Source organism: Corvus moneduloides, chromosome 4 (genome assembly GCF_009650955.1).
Source record: "Corvus moneduloides isolate bCorMon1 chromosome 4, bCorMon1.pri, whole genome shotgun sequence".
Lineage (NCBI taxonomy): Eukaryota > Metazoa > Chordata > Aves > Passeriformes > Corvidae > Corvus > Corvus moneduloides.
Genome location: NC_045479.1, coordinates 25,054,819 through 25,073,759, shown reverse-complemented (window position 1 = coordinate 25,073,759; position 18,941 = coordinate 25,054,819). Strand labels below are relative to the sequence as shown.

The 18,941-nt window shown below is 49.9% G+C and overlaps 1 protein-coding gene across 3 annotated transcripts; it reads right to left on the bottom strand.

Annotated features, from left to right (window-relative positions):
* Nucleotides 1–507: 507 nt before the first annotated feature.
* On the bottom strand, nucleotides 508–17,295 carry L3MBTL2 (L3MBTL histone methyl-lysine binding protein 2). 3 transcript variants are annotated; one of them, XM_032105984.1, is made up of 17 exons: nucleotides 17,208–17,295; nucleotides 15,504–15,771; nucleotides 15,156–15,289; nucleotides 14,326–14,449; nucleotides 13,279–13,358; nucleotides 12,465–12,582; nucleotides 12,001–12,135; nucleotides 11,258–11,346; nucleotides 9,440–9,668; nucleotides 8,661–8,740; nucleotides 7,981–8,085; nucleotides 6,721–6,868; nucleotides 5,810–5,892; nucleotides 3,887–4,121; nucleotides 3,061–3,126; nucleotides 2,015–2,137; nucleotides 508–1,191 (listed from the first exon to the last, which is right to left on the bottom strand). In XM_032105984.1, exons 1-17 carry the CDS (start codon nucleotides 17,226–17,228, stop codon nucleotides 1,082–1,084), a joined length of 2,148 nt encoding a protein of 715 aa, XP_031961875.1. In that variant the 5' UTR covers nucleotides 17,229–17,295; the 3' UTR covers nucleotides 508–1,081. The 3 variants fall into 3 exon arrangements, with proteins under 3 accessions (XP_031961875.1, XP_031961876.1, XP_031961877.1); XM_032105985.1 differs by having other exon boundaries at nucleotides 14,335–14,449; XM_032105986.1 differs by lacking the exon at nucleotides 3,061–3,126.
* Nucleotides 17,296–18,941: the final 1,646 nt, after the last annotated feature.

Below are 18,941 nucleotides of genomic sequence, written 5' to 3'. Positions count from 1 at the left end.
AGCAGGGGATTCTCCTCCTCTGCTCTGCTGAGACCCCACCTGCAGTGCTGCACCCAGCTCTGGGGCCCTCTGCACAAAAAGGACATGGACCTGTTGGAGCGAGTCCAGAGGAGGCCACCAAAATGATTAAAGAGATGGAGCACCTCTCCTGTGAGGAAAGGCTGAGAGAATTGGGATTGTTCAGTCTGGAAAAGAGAAGGCTTCAAGGTAACCTAATTGCAGCCTCCTGCTGACTGAAGGGAACGTACAGGCAAGATGGGACAAGACTATTTACAAGAGCATGTAGTGACAGCACAAGGGAGAATGGGTTCAAACCATTAGTTTTAGATTATGTATTAGGAAAAAATTCTTTACTGTGAGAGTGGTGAGGCACTGGAATAGGATGCCCAGGGAAGTTGCGGATGCCTCATCCCTGGAAGTGTTCAAGACCAGGTTGGATGGGGTTCTGGGCAACTTGGTCTAGTGGAAGGTGTCCCTGCCCACAGCAGGGGTATTGAAACTAAATGATCTTCAAGGTCCTCTTCTAACCCAAACCATTCTATGAAAAAAGGTCTCGCTTCTTCAGGAGGCATCATCATCTCTTTTTTTTTCTTCACCTCTTTCCACTCTTCCTGTCCTGATTTTCTTGGGGCTCGCAGTGCTTAGACCGGAGAGTACAGCACCAAAGTCCTATGGGAGCAGCTCCTTTCCTGACATGTCCTGCACTCATCATGTTGGACAGCAGCGTATCACCTCCAGCCACAGCCAAGAACCCAAACTGCCCTTCTGTGCTCTGGCAGCCTCTTTCCCTGTTTTGAGCTTCTGCTCCAAAAGGTGCCTTCAAAATCAGGCATGCACAACCACAGCAGCAACCCTGGTAATGCTCCTCAGCATGCCTGCAGTCTTTCTGCTGTTTCCCAGGGCTTAATATTACAAGTCTGTGGGAAATTTTCTTGCACACCAGAAAAGCAGTGTTGTGATGCTGCAGAGTGGTCTGCTTTAAAAAAGGAAGGCCCTTTTGGTCCTCTGCTTCCCTTTGCCAGGACCTTCCCTAAAGAGCCACAAGGTGAAGCTGCTGTGGGCAGCTGTGGGATGCTCCAGATCAGTCTGTGTCCTCCTGCTTTATGCTGCTGATGGGAACAGGAAGCTCTGTCTCTCCAAATTCTGCATCTGAAGGGTCAATGGTTTCTTCTTTCACCCGCACAGCAATGACTAGCAAGAGACAGACAGAGAGAGGGAAAAATAAGTAAATAAAATCAACCCATGTTGACTCTCACTACCTGCAGCACCTCCAAACCAGCTCTGTTCAAGCAGGTCAAAATGCCCCAGGTCCTGGGGCCAGTCTACTTCCTGAGGGTCCCTCACCACAGGCACCCCCCTGTCATGCCAGTGCAAATCTATCCACGGTCACAGCAGCAATCAGGATGGGACAAAACCCTGGCAGCATTCAGCTGGCTCCCAAGAACTCCTACGGGAGGAAAAGCTGGTGTGGTCCATTTTCAATCTGTCTGGGTTCACACAGGGGAACTTAAGGGAACAGGAGGGACCTTCATGACTCTCCATTCCCATGTGCACAAGGCACCTCACCCACCCTCCTCCCCGCTACCCACTAGGGTTGGCAAGTGACCCAGCTGCTCTTCTGGTCACTGCAGCACGACGGGCTGTGTTCACGTGCTGCAACAGCCCTTATGGGGATTGGGATCTGACAGCCACCTCTGACATACCCACTTTGTCTCTCCTCCCTGACCTCACACAACCAGACTGCTCAGCAGGGCAGCCAGGCCCTCAGCAGGCAGTAGCAGCATTGAGATATTGAGCAGTACTGGTCCCGCCAAATCCTCTTGGGAAGAAAACTTTTCCAGGGAAAGCAAGCAAATGGTTTCTTCTACTCTCTGGAGTATCTCTGGAGAAGTAGGGAAGGACATTTGACATGCTGCTGCCTTTTCCTGCCTGGAGGCGCCCATGAGTTAGTGGCCAAGAGGGTGTATGGGGAGATGTGAATGTGGCTGTGGGGTAGAGTAACTCATTCCCTTACTCTCATCAGGTGCTGGCTCTGGCAAAGCCTGGCTAGCAGCTTTTGCTTCTCGTTTTGCATTCATGGCAGAAGGCTTCTTGACAGTCTGCTTGATGCTCCGGGCTTTGGCAGGTAACTTTTTTCCTTAACAAAGAGATAACAGAGTATGAGCAAAACTGTGTTTCTTTGCCCCTGGAAAATCAGCAACCCTGCTCCTCTGAGAAACCACAGACCAGGGACCAGCACAACTGAACAGAAAGCTACATGGTCATTAGCTGCCAACTGGTTATGCAACAGAAATGGCCTACTGGAGAAAAATTCCATTGTCATCATCTCAAAATATGCTCTTTCATGTTCTCCTTCATTAAAGGCAAGGCGCTTCAGCATGTGCTTAACTTCCAAGGAGCAGGTCCTCTTGGAATCAGTGTAGAGTCAGCTTTGCTTACCTGTCTGGGTCTAGTCCTAGGCAATGAGCATATTTACTGCAAGGCGCAGACATTGTAACTGTAATGTTCTGGTTTTAGCTGACTTTTTCATTTAGGTTAAAAATCTTTATATTCTTTAGATGTCCTTTCCCCTCCACCCCCCCAGCAAGGCATTTCTTGTCTGTCTACATGATTTGCCACAGCTACTGCAACAATGACCACAACAATGACAAGATGAAACAATAAAATGGTTTCTACTGGCCTCTTCAGCCATCTTAAGGCCTTCTTTCCCTCAGCACAAAGCAGGGTTGCTCTCCAGCTACCCTGCAGCAAACATCTCCTTCCAATCAAGGACACAGCAGGGAAAGAAGCACAACCTCACACCTGGAAGCAAGTGCCATATATACCTCGGCCAACAGCAAACAGACTGCAAAACAGATCCTTCCCACACACAGCTCTCTGCTCTTTAGGTAACAGGGCAGGTAAGAAGGATGAAGCTGTGTTGGCAAACCCACAGCTGAGTAAGGGCATCCACAGCAAGACAAGGCCTCTCTCTCCTGCTCTGATGGGACATGGACAGGCTTCCTCTAACTGGGCCCAGCCTGCGAGCGAGCGGGAGGGCACTAATCAAACATCACTCACTCTTCTTTCCATAGGGTTTCTTCTTCTTCTTGGGCACCTCCTTGGCCTTCGCTGGAGTTGTGCGCTCTGTCATGGAGACGAGAGGGAAACGAAAGCCAAGTCCCATAACCAGTAGGTAACTGGGATGAAGTGACATAAGCGAGAAACAGATATACCCGTCCCCCCAAGCCAAAGCCCTCTTCCCAAGACAACCAGCTGAGGGGAAAGCAAGGCTCTAGTGCAGTTGCTGTCTGTGCTTCCAGGTGAGGGCCCAGGGTGGCAGGCTGGGGCAGCACAGGGGAGAGAGGCCAGTACAGACTTGGCAGGGGCAGTAAAGAAACAAGATTCATAGTTTGGGATAAGAAGGAAAACATCTGCAAAGGTGAGGCAGTGGCCTCCCTGTGACAAGGGAAGGAACGAACTCTTGAGAGGATGCTCTTACCTTTTACAGACAGAGTCACAGAGTTGATGAGAAAAGGGAGCGTGGGCTGAGCTCCCACTGCTACCTGGCTAAGGTCATAGATATGCTTCATAAAAGGGAGCTGTGCAGGGATAGGACCACCTGGAACTCTACCCAACTTTGCAGGAGCAATTAATTCTCTGTTGGTGTGGGGGAACAGGGAAAACAGAGCCAACCTCAAAACTCAGGCTGTTTTCTCCCCATCAGACTCCTCCCTCTGCCAGCTGCTAGAATGTAGCAACAGAGGAAGGTTTATGGTAGCCAGTGCAAATCAAGAAGGCCATTTGCTTCTCCCTACAAGGCCCAAAAACCAAAGGAGCCACTCGGAGCAGGAGGAAGGAAACCTTTATCTCTAGCATTAGAAACCGCAGTAAAATCTTCACTCACCTGGAACCACTGGTGGTTGAAGCTGGTAGCCTGTCAGCTCACACCACCCCACAGGATAAATGTCTGGAGACTCGCAGTCCACCCACTGGTCATACTCGTTGTCCCAGCCATCAAAATGGATGCTAAGGAGACGTTGGACTACACGCTTCACTGTGGCCACACAGATGAGTCGGGGCTCCATCAAGTCCACTGCCTCCACCTTCATGCCTGCCTTGAAGCCATGGTTTGGACAGTCCTGGGTGCATAAAAAATGAAAACATGAAAAAAGAAAAGCCAAGGCCACTGCACTCAGTCCAAACCCGTACCTGGCCAACAGCACCCTCGCACAGGCTAGCCTTCAGCCTAAAGCAAGCAGACAGACAACATGCCCACAGATCCAAAAACAGATCCAAGGCCAGCTGTGTCCGTAGTCAATCTCAACCCAGACTTTAGAAGCAAGATCCTGACCTGGGGGGAGCAGCAAGCAGCAGTTCAGGAACACACAGTCAAACAATTACCTGACATACCCCTGGTGTATCAGAAGACCAGCACAGGCCCAGGTACTGCACCAGTTTTGCATGCCAGCCACACATCCACAGGCAATGAGCAATGAGGAGCCCACCAGGAGACTGGAGCTCACAGAAACACTACAGAATCACAGGTCACACTCAGAGGGACCAAGATATCTTAACACCCACAAAGGCAGGACACTGCTGTCCCTACTTGGAGAGTACATACTCCTGGGCCTTGAGCTCTCCTTAAAGTGCCGACTGTCAGCAAACTGCAGCCCAGTAGAGATACTGCATATTGTCTATCCTGACTTCAGGGAGGCTTTTGACACTGTCTGCCATCAGAACCTCATAGAGAAGATGATTGAGCTATATATGCTGTGTGCCTGAACTATACAGGAGACAGCAAGATAGATTGAAAACTGGCTGAGTGACTAGGGCCAGAGGATGGTTATTAGTAGCATGAAGTCTAGCTGGAGGCTAGTAATTAGCAGTGTACCCCAGGGGTCAATACTGGATCCAATCCTATTCAACATCTTCATTACATATCCCGATGACATGTCAGAGTGTCATGTCAAACCAAGCAAGCTTGCTTGTGGCAGAAAATTGGGAGGAGAGACAGAATATACTAGATAGTTGTGCTGCCATCCAGAGGTACCTTGACAAGCTGGAGAAATGGTAGAATCCCGTACCTGTGGAGGAAGAATCCGAGGCACCAGCACAAGCTGGGGGCAGACTGACTGGAAAGCAGTTTGGTAGAAAAGGGTCTGGGAATCCCAGTGGACATGAAGTTGAACATGGGCCAGGGATGTGCCCCTGGGACAAAGGAGGCTAATGTTAGCCTGTTCTCAGCAGATCAGTGGAAGTGATCCTTCCCCTCAGCTTGGCGCTGACAAGGCCCCACCTGAATTGTTCTCTGGTACAAGAGAGACATGGACATACTGGAGAGAGTCCAGCAAAGGACAAGGAAGATAATGAGGGAACTGGAGCATTGTATGAGGAAAGGCTGAGAGAGTTGTGACTGTTCGTCCTGGAGAAGAGAAGACTCAGGGGTACCTTATTTATGTGTATAAATGCCTGAAATGAGGGTGCAAAGATGGAGCCAGATTTCTCTCAGTGGTGCCCAGTGCCTGGACCAGAGTTAACGGGCACAAACTGAAACACAGGAGTTTCCCTGTGAACATCAGGACACACGGTCTACTGTGAGTGCCAGTGAGCACTGGCACAGGTTGCCCACATGGTTGTGGAGTCTCCATCCATCCAGAAGTCATCTGGACATGGTCCTGAGCAACCTGCTACAGGTGACCCTGCTGTAGCAGGGGTGTTGGACAAGAAGCACTTCCACCTCAGTGATCCCACGACAGACAGAGCTCCTGCACTCCTCCTCCCTTACTTCAAGCATCCCCACCCATCACTTCTTCCTGGCAGCACTCACTGTGTTGAAGAGCCGTGATGGAGCAGGTCTTGATTTGGTCTCTTCCAGGTAACGTTCCCAGCTGAAGGTCTTTGCATCGTGCCCTGCAGCAGGAAGAAACACTAAGAGGTAAAAAGGTAGTCACTGGGTAGACCAGTTGGGGAAAAGGCAGAGTACGCAGGAAGGAGGCACAGCAACTGGTTGCAAAGCAGGTTCATGAACCAGCACATACAGCCTGATCTTGGACATGAACCTAGTGCATGGATTCCATGGGAGTCCAGCACCCCTCTCCAGCTGGCAAATACAGAAAAGTGCAAGCTGCAGCTCTGAACATCTGTGTCAGCCATAGACGCAGACCACAGAGAAAGGGGAGGAGCAGCAGTAAGTAGGAAGTAGTATGTTCAAAACACGCCACTAAAACCAGTCTTCCTCCCAGCAGCAAGAACATCAAAGGAAGATGGAACAGCACTGCACAAAAATACTGCAACACAGAAATTCAGAGCAGGCCTTTTTGGGTATGGCTAGATGAGGCAGTAAAAACTGCTAGGGTGATTGTCTCTTAGGAGTTTGAAGAAATACTCATGTCTGATCTATTCATAGAGAAAGGAATAGAGATGACTCTGGACACTTGAGTACTGACTCCTGCAGCAATGGCTCTACTTATCCCTTCCCACCCTCCTTGTCCTTTAAAACATTTTATTCTGTTCAGTTTGGGGATCATACACCTGTCCCACTGATCTGCCAGGAGCTGATCAAGACTTGGTATATGGGGAGAGCTCAAAGAGCCTGCCTCTGAACTAGCCCTATCTCCCTGAAAAACAAGCGGACTGGGACCTTGTTTTGATTCATCTGAACATGACCCCTCTCAGAAAAGCACCACCCATCAGACTCTGCATGCAGGTTTGTACCACAGGGCAGAGTCCAAATCTCACCTTTTGGAGGGGTCAGTTCGATGTTGTTCCTCTTACAGAAGTTGGCGGGGAAGATGGCGTGTGAGGAGGCGTGATAGCAGAACCAGTCAGAGCCATCATCAGATGTGGCTCCATCAATGCTGATCATGAGATACCCATCCAAGAGAACCTGAGATGGGAGTGAAGGCATGAGTGTAGAGCTTTGCTTGCTCTAAAGCCTCTCTTCCTCACAAAAGATTCTCTCAAGAGTCCCCACAGATTGATCACAGTTGCCACTAGATAGTAAAATGCAATGTTATACTAGTATGTTAGTCAACACAAGCTAACCCCCAATGCAGCAATTTCTGCAGGACTGGGACCAACACTAAGAGCCTTGTGAAAGGACTATGTGAAAAGCCTTAAATGGTCAGGAGCTCTGTTCTCCCCTAGAAACACTTTATTGGCAGCCCAAAAACCCTTTACACCAGCCAGATCACTTTGTTACTGGGTAGAAGGGAAGGAGCACCACCCTTGGATTTGCTACTTCATACAGCAACAAGAGTTGTCCTATCCTGTCACTCACTGGTAATTGGAGCCTACCAAAGGTGATAGGCATGCTTGTCCCAAACTCTTCCATTTCCAAGCAAAGACTGAAGGGAACATTTTACAGACACGAACAGCTCTCCTAGCATCCCACTGCCAAACTCCAGGTGTCAAAGTCCTCAGCTTGGGTTCTGCAAGGGCAAACAGCTTCCTGAGGAAGCAGGAAAAGCCCAGACTGATGCTATACTTTCAACACCCAACACACTTCACTGAGGGAACCTGGGCAAGCAATTTACTTCTCAAGACTAGCACAAGAGTAGAACTTACTACCACCTCATCAAGGGAGACTGAAGGAGACACATCCATCCTCAGCTTCCTCATGCCATTCCCCACATGGAGGTCCCCTTCTTTCCACAGAGGCCTCTCTATGCACTCTCAGAACTGGAGAACAAATCTTCCCTACTGCATGCCCAAAGGTGGAAAAAGGGTGGCTGCCAGTCAGACACACTGGACACTAGCTTGCAGACCAAGCACGCTCATCTTCATGCTGTCCATTTAGGTACACGTGGATGACAGCTTGTTAGACCTCTGAGGTAACCCCCAAGTTCCCTCCACACAACAGCTGTCCACCTCTCTTGACAGCCCTCTCCTCTCCCCTACACAAAATCCTACCTGGTCTTATTCATTTGAAAAGACCTGAGGAGAAGCTGCATTATCTCAAGTAAACACAGCAGACCCCCTTAGGCCCACTGAACTTACCTTGCAAACAGTGGCCACACAGATGTTGCCCAGATTCAGGGGGTCAATGGCTTCCAGTTTCATGCCTCGCTCAAACCATCCACCTTCAGAATAGACAGCCCGTACCTAAGGGAGACTCTGGTGTATCATGTGCTGCCAGGGGTATGGGACAGTCCCATCCTGACACCGAGCACAGCAAGTGCAAATGGGATTAGAACTCCTTCACTTGGCTCAACTCAAGTTGGGAGGGGAAAGCAAAAATATTACAAGAAATACAAAGAGGCAGCCAAACCAACACTCTGTTTCTGTCAGCAACCTCTTGCCACAGCTCTGGTCAGTCAGAGAGCCAAGCCCAGCTGCGGCTCCACAACAAAACAAGCCTCCTTCTCATCTCAGCTCTTACCAGCGTGATCCAGTTCCTTGCTGGAACTGGTCTCTCCCATGCAATCCTCTTCCCTCTCCAACTCAAAGCTCCTTTGCTTGCCCTTCAACTAAGTCCCTCAATCTGTCACTCTCCTTTAATTCTTTCAGCTTTCTAGTTTGACCTGCTCCTGCTTAACCAGAGCCTTGACACCCTTCGCTATAAGAAAGACTAGTGAGCCACCCTCAACAACCCACACGGCAGCATGTATGCCCAGGGAAGGAAATGCTATCACCACTTCCTTTTTTGTGACCCCCACAGAAAGGCAGACTTGTCCTACCTTCTTAAACAGATAGGGGACAGCATCACAGTAGATCTTCCGGAAGGTGGGATGGTTTGCCATGTCATTACGTTTTTCTTCTGTGAGGAATGGAAGAAAGAGAGGTAAAAAACCTGCAGCAACTGCAGTAAGAAAACAGACCGGTTATTAATTTTCCTGTGAGAGCTTAGGTGCCATAAACCCCCTCAATATGAGGCCACTTAATAAAAAGAACAGGTCAGTCCTTCTACACTTCTCATAAAATGGGCTGTGATGAAGGGCTTGCTCAAAGCAGATGGCTCAGCTTCCTGAGCACTACTGGTAACACCGCTACATGTGGCTGTAATCACCAGGGAGAGGCAACAAGGAATGGAGACACAACCTAAAGGATCAGCAGAGCTCAAGTCTTGCTTTTTTCTGCCAGCCTAAGCCGATCAACAATTCCTCTTGGTAAAGTCCAGAAAAACACAACCTGATGGGATCCAGTGTTACAGAAGCCAGCATGAATTTCCTCAAAAAGACTATAAACATCTGTCATGTTGCAAAGTCTGCATTCTCACACTAGGGAGACAGACTGCCTGCTTCACATAAGAAACTCTACAGTCTCCTGTCCTGACCTGTGATCATGGGGCTTTTTTATCTACCCCGATAAAAAACCAGCAGACACAAAACTAAGCAGACTTCATCTGTCAGGTCTTGAGGCAACTGCCTCACTCCCAGCATGTCAAGACTGGTGTCAATAACAGGGTGCAGGCAGTTCCCAGCAAATCAGAAGATGGCTGCAGTGGCCTGATCCTTACCTGTCTTCTTTATGTCATGGCCCACTCTCCGTGACCAGCCCACAGGATGGATGAGAGGACTCCACATGTGGCACCAGAAATCATCGCTGTCACCGTCCTCATAGAGGAGTCTCAGTCTGCCCCCAATCACTGTATCCACCACTGCCATACGTGTCTGGGACACATGGTTCTTATCCACCACCTCAACCCGCATGCCCTGCCGGAACGGGTACTTCATGCTCTCCACCATCTGGCAACAACCGACAGAGGAGGTGAGATCAACCACAGTGCTCCAAACACTTCAGAGAACAGCTTTCCCCACAGACAGGCACCCTGGCACTGCCCAAAGCTGACTAGGAAGGGATGCATGGGAGTGGGTTCATCCAGTGGACAGGTAGCTGGCAGCCCCAGACATGACCGTGTGGTTGGGCACACACTCCCTGAGTCTCCCTTGTCGTGTCGCCTCATAAGAGCTGCCCCACCCCCGACCAGCAGCCATGCCCAGCCACCACCTTGTGTGAATGTTCCCAGTGTGAACTTCTGCTCACCAGAAACTGAGTGAGGAATTGTGTGCCTTTCTCAGTCATGAAAGAGATCACAAGGGTTTCAAGGCTGCAATTAGTTAGAGGTGTAACTTCCCAAAGGGCAACAGGATTTTCAGTTGACTTCAAAAGAGGTCAGGTTCTTATTTCCACCTTTTCATTCTGACCAGAGGTTGAACTACACAATGATCTATCTGCCAACTCCACATCCAAAGCCAGTTACTCTACAGACTGACCCAAATGCACAGGCATATAAAAAGAGTCACTGGCTGATTTCTGACTTTTTTCGAGACGTTCAGTTTGCTCATACAGCCTTGTCCTACTCATCCACAAATGCCCAGTGGTGCTTAGAGGACATCTGACATTTTGGAACTGTGATCCCAAGATGCTGAGCAGCAACTAGGAAACACAAAATAGGCACCCAAACCAGCCTACACCAGAAGAATCCAGAAGAACTTTTAAGCTAAGGTCTTCTCCTTCCACCTCCTGTTTATTAGGTGGGAGATGCTGAAGGGAGAAAGACACAAGCAATGTCTGTTTCCCTCCTCCACTTCTCTTCCAGCTACAAGCTGTGGCCCAGGAACAAGCAGCTACAAACACCCTCTTAACTTTCTAAGAAGTGACATGGGAAACACTAACTACATCCAGATCTCCAGCTCAGTGTCACCACTTACCTTGCACATAGAAGAATTTATCACCTGCCTTCCTGCCTGCTGCCTCTGGGACTTTGTTATCTGCCATTTCCAAAGCTCCTAGCCCCAGAAGACCCTCTTCTCTCTAACAAGCTCTAATCTCAGTGCAGGCTACACAAAAAAAATCATGAGAGCTATAAAGATGCCGAGGCCATGGTATTTCAAGGAAGCCTGTGCCCTTCTCATTCCCTCCAGGCTGCTTTGCTACCAACACTGAAGACAAAGTTTTTTGACTCTCAGAGCCATTCCCTGTCACTGAAACATGGCAGCCAAAGGCCAGGTTGGAGCTGCACTGCTCTCTCCCTTCAGCAAAATGCCAAACCTCATCCCCGGTACGTCCCAGCAGACTACGTGACAACAGATTTTAAAGCTTGCCTGTGACCCAAAGGAGAAACTGTTGTGCTGAGAGGGCATGGAGGCTGTGCCATTACCCACAGCATCATGACAGGTATCTTAGGAGCACGTGGAAGCACTCACTGCCCCTGCCCTGCCCAGGTTTCAAGGCACACAAAAGTTGCACAGATCAGAACCAGAAGAGACATGTTGAGCATGTTTTGACTTCAGCTTCATTTACCCCATGTAAAATGACAGCCTCCTATGTTTACCTTCATGTGGAAATCCACTGGGATGGTCCTGGCTCCCACCAGTTTTTTCATGAGGTAACTTCTCCAGTCAGTGTACTTGGCATGGATAGCTATATATGGGCAGGGAAAAAGTCCATCTTTATGACCAAAATAATTACAGCACCACAGTTTTCATCTCTCTGACAGCCCATTAGCACTAAAAGACCTTCTTCACACTCAGATTCTGTACTCTGTTTTGCCAGCTTGCCCCCACATCTGGCTGAAGCAATCAGCATTACAGAATTAACTGGGCCAAGCAGACATTCAACTCCACTGATCTAGATAAGGAAGTGGTAATAGAGCAAAAACATCTCAGCTTGCCAAAATTCCACTAAAGTGGCATCCCTCTCTGAACTGCTAGCTGTGCAGAGACTGGAACCACTGTGCTTACCAGAGATGCTGCCCAGGATATAGGACCAAAAAGTTCCCCCAAAGTTCAAGTCCAGCCACCACGTGGGTTAGAAGGAGGAAAAGCCACCTGCGTTAGCCCCCACAGGTCTGACATCAGCTCTGCATGCAGCATCCCCAGGTCAATGACAGGGAGATGCAGAGGGAGCAATCCAAGCAGCCTCCAGCTTCTCAAACTCAAACTGCTGCTTGTAACTCAAAGCACAAATGGAGCTGTAGTCCTACATGCAGTGGGAGCACCTGTCCCCCTGTGCTAGGCATAAACCAAAGCTTCCCCATGCCCAGGTATGTGCTGACCTCTCTTGCCCCACACTCACTTTGTGGTGGTACCAGGATTTTGCTGTTGATGGCACACCAGCCAATGGGATGAATATCCACTGTGCCCAAATTGCACCAGAAGTCATGACCAGCATCATTCTCAAAGCCCTCATATCGCAGAAGGGCCCTATATCCTGCCAGGATAGAGCAGACAACCAAAGGCATTAGAGGCCACAAATTTGGCACCACAGCCTTAGCACCTACAGCATGGCCTTCAGAGCACTGCATAGGTTACCAGAGCTTCTCCAGCAACTATTCTTGCAAATTGCCCAGCAAGCACAAGAGGAAGTACATGCTGGTTTCCACTCACTCCGGCACCATGATATTTCCTGTTCCAAAATCTCTCAGCAGTTGCAGAGCTCCAAAGAGCTGCTGTTTTGCTTGATCAGCTACCCTCAGCTCTCTAAAGCTTCCTTCAGAGCTTAGCTGTACCCAGCTGTCAAAGATGACATCGGAGACATACCTACAATCTGGATGACGGATGCAATCCAGTACACACGGCTGGGGAGCACAGCATCACTGTTCAGCACTTCCACTTTCATACCTTTCACCACATCATCCCACTGATCGAAGAGTGGCACCTGAAAGATTGAGGCAGCCGTGTTGGGAGAGGGATGTGGACAATCTAGCTTCCACAGACACTTCTTAGGCAGCTACCCTTTTCACTTTAGGCACAGGCTTGCATGCCTTACCCCTCTTGGATCTGCCAAAGTCTTGAAATACAGTTGAACTGTACCAAACATCTCACTGGGGTGTTCACTGAGGATCCCAAAAGGCAGAATACCATATAGCAACACTTAACTGTTTCACTGCCAGCTGTCTTATTATCCCAAAGTAGCTGCTGCCATTCCTCTATGGCACAAAAATACCTAACAATCAATAAACCTGCCATGTCTGCCTGACCTATCCTCAAGAAAAGGAAATGCTGTCAGTATTATCAGACCACAACTCAAAAGGAATATAACAAGTCTTATCAGAATCAGACATGCTGGAGGGGCAGCTACTGCCAGGCTCACATAAACTGAGTTCCTCTCTGCACATCACTACCAGCAGTGTTTCTATCAAGTCCCCCTCTGCTTCCTTCCCCCCAAACTCCTGGTCCCTTTGTGAGACTCCCATTCTCAGTTGCAAGGAACCACCACTTCTTTCCTCGCATCACCTGGGTCTCAATAACCCCCTGCTGGGCCTCTGCTCACCACCTGTCACAGGAGCACAGGGGGGCCCAGGCATATGACACGCCCCGTGTGCCCTGCCATGCACAGCAAAGTACAACTCACGTGTTTGAAGCAACTGACAGGAGCTGCCTTGTAGCTGTGCTCCTGCAGGTACTTTCCCCAGTCAAAGCCCAGGACGAGTGCTACAATTAGAGCAGAAAATCAGGTGAGATCACAGAATAGGCACAGAGCTCAGTTACCTCTGGACTACAGCCTGCAGCCTCCAGGCACTGGGACACAGCACACAGGGATTACGCATTCCACTGCATTTTCTCTGGTGGGAAACTTGACCCCTATGAGTGCACGGTCACTAGCCCCCACAAGAAGCAAAGCACATTATTAATCAGTATTTACTGTCACTTGCTTTTGAAAAAAGGGAAGCAGAAAGGGAAATAAAAGGGGTCAAGTCCAGCCCAGGGCTAAAGCACTCCAGGGACAGAGCATCCTTTCAGGGCTACACCACTTCACAGCTTTGCCTCTCAGCAGCAACAGTGCAGGGTCATATCAGCAGCACTTGCTTTCCCAGAAGGTGCTGAGAAACTCAGAGATACTAATCTGAGAGGTTAATCCCACAGCCACTCCTGGTTGAAGGCCACAGCTCTGCTCCAGCAGCAGTCTGCTCAGGGATCACACCCTGCTGCTGCCATGCCCCGGCGCTCCCCTTTGCCCTAACACAGTAAGTTGCTGCTCCTTCAGCTGGAAGTGAGCTGGTTATTGCTCAAGCTGATCAGTGAGTGACTTGGGGCAAATATAACTTCCCACAAGCAGCGGGGCAGTGAATGGCTGGGAAAAGCAGGACACCTTTAAGTCACCTTTGCCAGCAGAAGTCAGCACCTCGTGGGACTGGGACCACAGAGCTTACACTCCAGGTCAAGTCGTATGAGGAGCAAGGATGAGGCTACAATAGTGATGGACAGGAACCTCCACCAGAGCAGGGAGAGGAAAAAAGATGTGCCCTGTGTCCTGCCAGCCTATGTCAGAGCAATCCACATATCATACAAGGCAGTGTACCAGGGAGGAGGAGGAGGACTGCAGAGCTTACAGCCCTCAAGGTGTCCCTATTTCTGTGACTCCAGCAGCTGCACCTCCTCACACCTCACCTACACTCACCATCCTGACCTGTCAGTGTCCCATCTGCCAGCTGTCCCGTGCCCTGCGAATGGAGGAAGGCCCCAATCTTGGCTGACCAGGATGCCTTGTGCAGAACTTTAGCTTTCTTCGTTGGTGGTTTCCCCTACAAAAGAAGGAATATTAGAAACATTAATGGCACAAGAGACTAAGTCACCCCCTGCAACTGGGTATGCACCTCTTCCTTGGGCCAATTTTCAGGTTACTACAATATTTATTAACGCTCACAGGAACAAGAAACAGCAGATAAAATATCAGTGTCCGTCCTCAGCTTTTAGAGAGCATCACCTTTAAGCTGGCATGCCTTCTCTGGGGACTTCAGGCAGGAAGAATAAGCCACTGGGAATGTCAGTCTGATACTTAATTAGAGAGCAACCACCTACCCCTACATACAGGCACATCCTGCTCCATCCCCAGGAAAGCTCATAGAATTATAGAATCTCCCTGAAGAGCTGGAAGTCTGCCTTTCTAAAGTTCAGGAGCCTGACTTTACTCCTTACCTGACCTATATTCCTCAAGACTGCAAACTCCACCAATGCATGACCACTGCAACCCAGGCTGACTCCAATTTTGACATCCCCAATTAGTTCACTTACCTTGGTGACCATCAGATCTACTGTCACATTCCCTCTGCTACAGCTGTCTGTCCCCCTGGCTTAAGAAATTATCCCCCATGCATTCCAGGAGTCTGCTGGATTACCTACAGCTTGCCATGCTACTTTTTGCAGGTATCGGGGTGGTTGAAGTCCTCCAGCACAAGAGCCTGCGAGCACAATGGAGCCTGAGAGCCAGATGAAAAGGTTTTAACTCACCTGCAGTCTGGCCAGGATGCTGGCCTTTTTGGAATTTGAGGAGTAGCTTCTGGAGCAGGAGACACTGCAGAAACGTTTGGTCTTGGAGAAGAAAGCCTCCCTGGTGCCTACAATCCCACACATTTCGCACACAGCTGAGAGAAGGAAGGCCAAAAATGTGAGCATTCAGCATAGTCAATGCACTACAAGGACAGAGCTGAGACCAGCTAACCATCATTATACAGAGCAGATCCCCCACATAGCCCAGAAAATGCAGTCTGCATCCAAAACTGCTCCCAAAGCATCCCCAAGGTGCAGCCACACACCCTTCGCTGCCCCTGAACATGTTTTAGGCAGCACAGGCAGTACCTGGCTCGGAGCCACTGTCTTCTGTGAGCCGGCCTGTGGATGGGTGGTGCATCCGAGAGGTCGAAAGCTCTCCAGCTTCCCGGTCTGCCACCTCATCATCACTAGACTCCTCTAGACAGGAGCTGCTGTCACTGCCCATGCTGCTGTTGTAGCATGTGAGGCTGTCATAACCCCCAAAGATGTCCAGTTCATCATCCTCCTCATCGTCATCGCCTTCCTCCTCCACCCGCTCCAAAGATGAAGTTTTGTGGCAGAAGGCAGACACCAACTACAAAAAGAGCCAGTTTGCTTTAAAATAGACATTTTACACCCTACTGCACAATAAACCTGCCTTTGCTGCCAGGGGAGGCCTCTTGGGCAAGGGAGTGGCCTCAGGGCAAGCCAGGAGTCCACATAATAGCCCCAAAGGCAGGAGTCTGAATCCCTACCCCCAAACAGATCCCATTACTGTTATTCCACAGGCTGCATTCTGCTTCTCAAGAGAAAAGTGCCACAGGCCTGTAGCTAGAGAGAAAACAGCTTGAGGAACATGGAAGAAGTACAGGGCAAAGCACTGCCATGCTGATGCAGGACAGATGACTGCGTCCTTCCAGGCCATGTTTCTCCCAGCACAGCTGCACAGCACAGCAATGCAGACACCGTCACAGTAAAGCCACCACAGACTTCCAGAGCAGAGCACAAAGCTGCACGTTCCTGCCACCACAGCTCACCAGACCAGCACAGCCTGGAAGTCAGCAGAGCCACCTCAGCCCTGGAGACAGTTCATGTCCTCTGGAAACTGCACAGTCCACAGCTAACCTCAGTTCAGGAACTGCACCAGCAGGATGGCAGAACGTTTGTTACAGGTTTTTGCCTAAAACCAGATGCCTCCACAGCTAAACATCTTCACTAGCTCTTTGTACTTGCTGCGAGGCAGAGACTGAAGAAAGGGCACAGAAAAACAGTGACTGTGTCTCAGACTAGAAGAATCTTGAACCAGGCTCCAAATAAGCACAAAAGAATCTGGGAAAAGGTGTTAGCAACTCATGAAGGAGCAGCAAGAAGTCAGCATCAGCACAGGAAGTGATGGAACAGAAAAGCAGATTCATGCCTACATGAGGCATGAGGATACAATTGTTTATCCAAGTGGGCAACAACAAAAGATCAGCAGCAAGCCCATCACCTTCCAGTGCTAAATTCCCTCTGATCCCTGGCTCCCATTATAGACACGTGGACAAGGAAGATCAGACTTCACTCACTGCTGTCTCCCCGCATCCTCTCTGGCTTCCACACAAAACAGACACAAGGCTCCCAGGTTGTTCCCTGAACAAAGAGTTGCTCTCCTGCGGATCCAGGCTCTCAGACAGCATTCCTGATGTCTGAGAGGCCTGAACTCCCCTAAAATAGAAATATTTTCATCGCCTTCTAGTCCCTGTGTGGGTGCACCTTCCACCAGCTCGCAGGACCCGAGCACCACTGCATGGTTACTCTTCCACAACAGGCGAGTGAAACTTGTGGACACGTTACAAATCCCAGAGCTGCCAAGCAAGGGCAGCAGAACCGGGAGCCTCATCAGGAAGCTGAGGGGGACGCAGGGGCCCGTCCCGCCGGCATCAGACGCACCCACCGCCGCCGCCCCCAGGAGCAGCCCAGCCCGGACCCCGGCGGAGGCCCGGCCCGGCCCGTCCCGCGCCGCCCCGTCCCGTCCCGTCCGGTCCCGCTCACCTCTCCCCGGTCCCGCTCCATCGCTCCCGGGACGCCGCCAGCCCGCCTCACGCGCGTGGACAGCGTCCCCCGTCAGCTGTGCGTCTGATTGGCGAGAGCAGCGGAAAGCACAGCAAATCAGCGGGGAGCTTGTTCCGCCGCGCTGCCCGCGGGGCACGACGGGAGCTGTAGTTCTTTCTCCGGGGCCTAGCGCGTCGCGGCGGTCCCGCCCAGGGACGCGGAAAGGTCGGGCCTCGCTGCCGCCCCCCGCTGGCCCCATTCCTGCTTGTAGTTCGGGATTAGCCCTCTCGGTCCCAGAACGGCTTGGGTTGGACGGTGCTTCAAAGATCATCCAGTTCGAAACCCCAGCCGTGGGCAGGGTCACCTTTCACTAAACCAGGTTGCTCGGGGCCCCGTCAAACCTGGCCTTTAACACTCCCAGGGATGGGACATCCACAGCTTCTCTGGGCAACTTGTGCCAGCGCCTCAATGCCCTCACAGTAAAGAATTGCTTCCTGTATCTAATCTCAGTCTGCCCTTTTTCAGTCTAAAACCATTGCCCCTTGTCCTGTCACCACTTGCTCGTATAAAAAGTCCATCTCCCTCCCTTTTATAATCCCCCTCCAGGTACTGGAAGGCTGCAGTGAGGTCTCCCCAGAGCCTTCCCTTCTCCAGGCTGAACAACCACAGCTCTATCAGCCTGTCAAGAAGTTTATGTAAAGGTAAGTCCCTCAAGTCAGTTCTATTTTCCACTCTACCCCCTTTATTTTGTTATCACTGTCACTGTGTTGATGTTGTAGGGGAAAAAAAAAAAGAAGAAAAAAAGTTTTTTTAAAAAGAAAGGAAAAAAGAAAAGAAAGAAAGAAAGGGGGAAAAAAGGCTGTACTGTACATTCCTAGTCTGTACAGGCTTTGTAATGAGTGGCTGAACAAATAACATGTGAAGCACAACTGTACAGTCTTAGCTGCAGGTGGGAGTAAAGCAGCATGGAAAAGGTTCATTCCAAAGGCTTACTTTACAGGTATTACAGATACACATGGATTGCTCTTCCAGACAATCCAAAGGCTCTAAAATGAGGCTGGGTTTTTTCTCTCTCCCCTTTCAGGCTCAGTTTAAAGGCATAGAAAGGCACAGAATTAATTTCTGGGCATAGGGCAGCGATATGGGATACACATCATAAAGTCACCCCAAGACAAGCCTGTTGATCTAAACACAAAGGAGTGTCACTATCAGTGTGAAACACACCGAGAATCCGGGGTAGTGGTCACAGCCTAATTACAGAGGGACAGTGGCAGGGAGCTGGCAAAGCCAATCTACAACTTGATCAGCAAATTTCCATAGCATCAGGGATCCTCCACATTCAGGTTTTCCAAACAATCCTCCAGCAATGTTAAAAATAGAAAATTGCTTTTAAATAATATAGTTAATAATGAAATAAATCATAAAGACTGTTATTCCCTTGCAAATACTGCTAGACATTGCACGGCATGGCAGACAGCAAAGCTGTTTCCAGAAAAGACACAATACAAAATTAAAGGCTCATTAAAGTCTTTCCACTGCAATAATCTTTCATGGAACACATCATGAGCTATAACTGGTGTGCATCCCCTACTCCCTTCCCAGAGTGGAATGATCAGCACTGCTCCCTTAGGTCACACAGAGGCTGGCTCAAGGCTTCTTGAAGGTTTAAGCAAAACCAAGTTCTGTGTTGACACAGAACAAGCTTAAAAGCAGTCCCCATCCCATGGCCGTTCA

Bases quoted from the DNA above. Each gene is read 5' to 3' on its own strand.
- L3MBTL2 (XM_032105984.1), bottom strand. From the start codon at position 17,228: ATGGAGCGGGACCGGGGAGAG. The intron at 12,583-13,278 runs GTGAGTTGTACT...TCAATCTTTCAG, and splicing joins CTGTCAGTTGCTTCAAACAC to GTGCCACTCTTCGATCAGTG. The intron at 4,122-5,809 runs GTGAGTGCTGCC...TTATGCACCCAG, and splicing joins CATCACGGCTCTTCAACACA to GACTGTCCAAACCATGGCTT.